We start from the raw sequence: 5,498 nt of genomic DNA, 5'->3' as shown, positions 1-5,498 counted from the left end.
TATGTGTGACAGAGCAAAATTGTCATTTATGGAGTGCTTTTAATACCTGTTTTTTTTTTTTTCCAAAATGCACAGCTGAGGCCTCCTATTATCAGTAAAGTACTTGCTGTCACAGGGCTAAAATAAAATGCTGGACACCAAATGGCATCAGGATACCAACTTCATTCATTTTGACTCTGACACGCTGCCTACACTGCAGGTTGATTCCCAAAATTGTCAGTGTGCTTATATAACCAGGGACTGTGGACCTGTGGACCTGTGGACCCTCTGTGAAATTCAGAAGCCCTTAATAAAATGCTCACATGATGTTCTCTATGTTTTAACCTGTCTGCTAATCATATCAGAAACAATAAATCCAAATCCCAGCTGTGTGTCAGAGAGTGGAACCAGATTAGAAGGATTTAAAAACATTGCAATTGACAAAGCACCTGGTTTTTATCCTCGTGGTAATCTCCTAAAACCCAACCCCAACTCATCACACCATGTAATGTCTCTGGTACATAGCCTCTGAAAAACAATGGGTCAGGTCAGACTCTGATACTAGATGTTACATCACACAGGCATAGCAGCATGTTATGTAATCTTTGTTCAGGAATTTGAATGTTGCTTATCATTATGAAAACATTTTAAACTTGGCTAAATATAACATGTCAGCAGCAGTGTCATTAAACAAAGTGGTACATCGGAGTGCAGTGCTCTCTTCATCTAAGAGATTTTTTTTTGCTTAATCCCTGAGAGTTTAATAGTGATGACACTCAGTGCTGTCAAAGAGCTAGTCTGTCCCAGTTTCATGCACGGCTGCCCATTTGATTTTAGATTTCCTCTTTTTTTTTTTTTTGTCTGCGAATTGGCTTTCAACTTGCACAACAATAACGGCCTCCTCGGGCTTGAGAGAAGTCAAGTTTTAATTAAGGATTCAGAAATAATCAAAGGCTCCACTTTTAACAACATGCTCCCCTTTGTGAGAAGTGTGGTTGCTGACAACTTCTCTTTGACATTATATGAAGGATTACATCTAATCCTATTCAATCACCATGCAATCCTTAGTCCCACCCTGTGTTTGCATTAAGATTAAAGTACAATCTAAAAACATGGATGCATGGATTTAAAGAAATTGATTTGTTTCTTTTGAAGCTGCTGTTTGCCTCATCAGGTTTTAAATATCCCTTCATCCCCGACGACCCATATGCTCTCTTTGGTCTTACATGTCACCTCCTTAATGTCCCACACACGTGTTCTTGCGAGCGTGCAGATCCTTCGAACAGCTTCTTTCATCCGTGGTGTTGCAGTGTGTAATTCTCTCATTTGAGGCATGTTACAGTGAATTAAAAAAAAGATATATATCCAAAGTAATGCCCCTCTTGGGGTTTGATCCAGAGTTATACTTGAAGTACTTGTCACTTCAGTTCAATTTTTGCGGTTGCGTTTGCTCCACAGTGTTCAAAGTGCTCTGCTGTATGTGATCAAAGAGATGCTGTCTTTGAAGAGCGGTCCAATTGCTGTTTGTTTTGGGTTTGTTGACACTCCTGATTTCTGTACTTCACTATTTGCCAGATAAGCATAGCAGAGATAGAGAGTCATTGTTTTTTCACTGCCAGATTAATGCAACAGGTTTATATGAGATATGTATATGTACAATGGATCACTGCAGGATGCACCTCTGTTTTCTGCAAGATAAGAGTTTTAAATTGCTGAAAGCTATGGTGTCCTGCATAAAAACATTCAGTGCTTTGCTTGCAATATCTTAATTCTCTTTTTTTATATATAATAGTAATGGATTTGCTAAAATTGCCCTCTAAACCAAAACTATATCAGCAGAAGGGGCTACTGGTCCAAAATGACCAAATCTTTTATTACAAACATGGGGAACAGAGGTAGGAAAGAGTCTTAGGTTGCTCCTTGTTTAAGCTACATTTTGTGCGAGATATGAGCTGTATGGTTAGTCAGTTATCTTCAGTTATCTTCAGCTAGTTCACCGCTTGTGTCTGTCTGTGCCACACTAAATATGGAGTAACTCAACTCAACTACGATATGCAGGCTGAACTTACTTTCCACAGCCTGTTTCAGTCATAAACTTGCAGCATTTTTCTAGGGTTTTTAATCCTTATTAAACTCTTTCTGTGAAAAATGACCAAGATACATCCTCTGAACCCGTGAGAAATATTACCCCTTACACAGAGAAGTTATTAGCTGATTTTTAGGGCTGATAACGGTTCTACTGTTATTTAGCAAATCCACAGAGGGTAATAAACCAAAGTTGAAACTTTCAATTTCAGGGCCAGATGATAGAGAAGAGAACAGAAGATATTGCTTTTCTTTCTTTCTTTTCTTTTTTTTTTTTTTTTTTGTTCAGGAGACCTTTTAACTGCAACTGATAGTTTGGAAAGAGACACAATGTTCTTTTTTCCTTTTACAACTCTCACTTCTGATTGCATCTCACAGCTAATTCCTGAGCAGCAAGTTTTGCTTTGTGCAGAGGTCTTTTGTTTCCACCTCAACAAAGGAAAAGAGAAGAAAATGTTCAGCCTTAACTTTCAGGTGTCCATTCTGTTCCTTCTTCATCTATCATCGGCTCCATGAAAGCTACATGCTTGTTAGTTTGGATTTTGTGCTGGTCTCTTGCGGAGGTGGAGAAAACAGAAGTGAGAGTGCTGGGATCGTAGGTTGCAATGGGTATAACTGGAGGTTTGGGCTGTTTGCAGCAGCTGCAGCGACACGGAGTCAGGTAGAGGTACATGAGGATGAAGACCATAGTCACCACACAGCCCAACAATGTTGTGTAGCCGGTGTTGAATGACTCGGCTGCATGCAGTAACACTGTCACATTCACCTCCCGACTTGCATTCAGTGCCTGTTTAATATCCAGAGCTGTGCACACATACAGACCTGAGTCATTGACCTTGGCTGCTTGGATCTCCAAGGAACCATTAGCAAAGAGGCTAATTAACGTGTCATTTATGCTGCTCTGGGTGATGTACCCCTTGCTGGGGGAGAGCCATGTAAATGAGAGGTCTGTGCTACTGAGGGTTGTTTGGCAGTCTAGACGTACTCTTTCTCCCTCTGAAACCAACACGTTGGAGAGGAGCACCGTCACGGGCTGTGACACTGCTTTTTCCACCGTGCAGTTATGGAAGAAACGGCTGTGTCGCAAGAACCGGATTGACGCTCGTGGGTCCCCATAGATGCTACAAGTGTGCTCATCTGTGAAGTCCTTAAGGGAGTCATAACCCCGCAAATCCCAGTGCCAGAACACACTGTACATGGAGCAGTCGCAGATCAGAGAGTTGTTGTGGAGGTACAGCCCCCTCTGCACCAAGCCAGGCAAAGCTTTCACATCTTCCCATGGCAGACGAGTCATGCGGTTGGACGAGAGGTCCAGCATGGTCAGGAAAGGATGACTGTGGTCTTGAATGGAGAAGAACGGGAAGTATGTGATCTGGTTGAGGCTGAAGTAGGCCTTTTTTAAGCTGCTGAGACTGGTCAATGTGCCGGCTTCTACCTGTGTGATCTTATTATTGAAGAGAAGGAGCTCCTCTAGCCTCCACAGCCCTTGGAAATAGTGTTGCTCCACCACTTGTAGCTTGTTGGAGGACAAGTCAAGGAACCTGAGGCGAGAGGCGTTGTGAAACACCCCATGACCGAGGGAGCTGAGTTGGTTGTGGGCCATTCTTAGGTTTTCCAGTCTGGGAATTTTGTTGAAACTGCCCGGACCCAGCCAGGACAGATGGTTGTGGCTGAGGTCCAGGGTGACAGAGAAGGAGGGCAGGGACAGAGGTACCTTGGCAAGACCACTGGAGCTACAGCTCACTGTGTCAGATACACAGAGGCACATGGATGGACAGGTCTCCTCAGAGCCATGGAGGAGACAGAGCAGCACCAGGAGAGTGCTGAGATGGAGTCCACAGGTCATGTTTCTGGAAGTCAAATCCTTCAGGGTTTCTAATCCCTCTGGCTGTCCCTGGTCAGATAAGAATCAGATGAGAAACAGTATTATATATTAAGGAGCAGTACTTTCTTGGCCCTCCTGTTGCTTTGAGCTGTTCAGCAGACAGATAATATGACTAAAAGGGTAATTCCATACATGAACTCTCAGTATCTATGACAAGATAAAAAATGGTTCAAATATAGTAGCCACAAGTCCCTTTCACCCCAGAAAAATCTCACAAATACTCACATCGGACTATAGAGATGCTTCTGTGTGTGAAGATACAATACAGGCACTGTATTGTTTTGCAGTAATCTTTGTTGGGCTGCAACTGAAAATAATTTTAAATTATTTTTCTCAATGCCACCACAGGTGGTGTCTCATTTTATTCAGGACCTAACGATCATGACTGAAGGTATTCATGTGAGAGGCTGAAATCTTTGGTTTCTTTTGATTATGAAAATAACTACTTACTAATCGACTCACTGATTTGTCTCCAAATCATTGTCCACGAACAGAGAAACTTCTAAACAAGCTGTAAGAGCCTAGCTTTTAAAAGTCACGCACACTTAGGCAAATACTTCACCTTAAAAATACGTTTCTTTGCAGCTGGTATCAGGTGATGTGCAGCTGAACATTATCCAAGATCAATTCACAAAAAATTCATGCTGCTGACTTGCAAATTTGGATGAATTTGAAGGCAAAAAGGGGAAAAGTTCATACCACTTCCAGACAAGTGAGCAATTTGGCTCAGTTAGTTAATCCCCTTCTCCCCTCCAAAAAAGAAAAAAGAGAAACGAAAAAAAGAAATTCCAAACCACAAATCCAGAGTAAACTGCTTAGTGACAACATGAGACTCCAACTTTCCTGTGCTTTCTTCCTCTCCAAAGTTGCATCCCATCAGTGAATCCCCACAACATTGTTGTCTAATCCTTATCTTCTTCTGAGATCCTCCTCCCGAGGCGCTTGAGGAACAATGGTCTTCGCCTTCCTCCTCAGCCAAGTTTAACGTCCCCCTACTTCCTTTCTCCTCATCCCAAATGAGAGTGCCGCTCAACAAACATCCTGCAGTGCTTTGCAGTGTATAGCAAACAGCACCAAGCTCACTTAATCTCCCACAATCCCCTCCTCCTCCAATGTGTCATTTAGAGACCAGCCTTGTGTCTCCCTCTCTCATCTTTAAATAATGATGCTGGTGGCTGCCCTTCCTGCTCCCTATCCTTCTTTCTCCCTCTCTCAACAATATCAGTTTTCTCGCAATATTCATCTTATATTCCATTAAACATTTAGCATGTTTTGTTTACTAACAGTTTATTAGAACCCAGGAGCTTTCTTCGTGAATATTACATGTGTTATCCATAACCTTTCACCAATAATCCCAGGGGACTGAAATTTAGCTATGCCTACTTTACTTGTGTATGTATGAGTGTGTAAAACTGTCTGGATGTAGCTTTACTTATCATTGTAATTACACCTATTTTTATGCGTTCTTGAATTTGGTAAATCCTGTCCATCCCTTCTGATCTCTTGGTGTATTTTGTAAGTAACTGACTGTGAAGGTCTCCTCTTACTT

General features: G+C 42.0%; 1 protein-coding gene across 1 annotated transcript; it reads right to left on the bottom strand.

The window, feature by feature from the left end:
- Positions 1-698: 698 nt before the first annotated feature.
- On the bottom strand, positions 699-3,988 carry LOC124063373 (amphoterin-induced protein 3). The gene has a single exon (XM_046396976.1). The coding sequence runs from the start codon at positions 3,908-3,910 to the stop codon at positions 2,528-2,530; it is 1,383 nt and encodes a 460-aa protein (XP_046252932.1). The 5' UTR covers positions 3,911-3,988; the 3' UTR covers positions 699-2,527.
- Positions 3,989-5,498: the final 1,510 nt, after the last annotated feature.

The sequence above is a fragment of the Scatophagus argus genome, chromosome 8 (genome assembly GCF_020382885.2).
Source record: "Scatophagus argus isolate fScaArg1 chromosome 8, fScaArg1.pri, whole genome shotgun sequence".
Classification (NCBI taxonomy): Eukaryota; Metazoa; Chordata; class Actinopteri; family Scatophagidae; genus Scatophagus; species Scatophagus argus.
The sequence above is the reverse complement of the archived record's forward strand: the minus strand, read 5'-3'. Positions and strand labels throughout refer to the sequence as shown.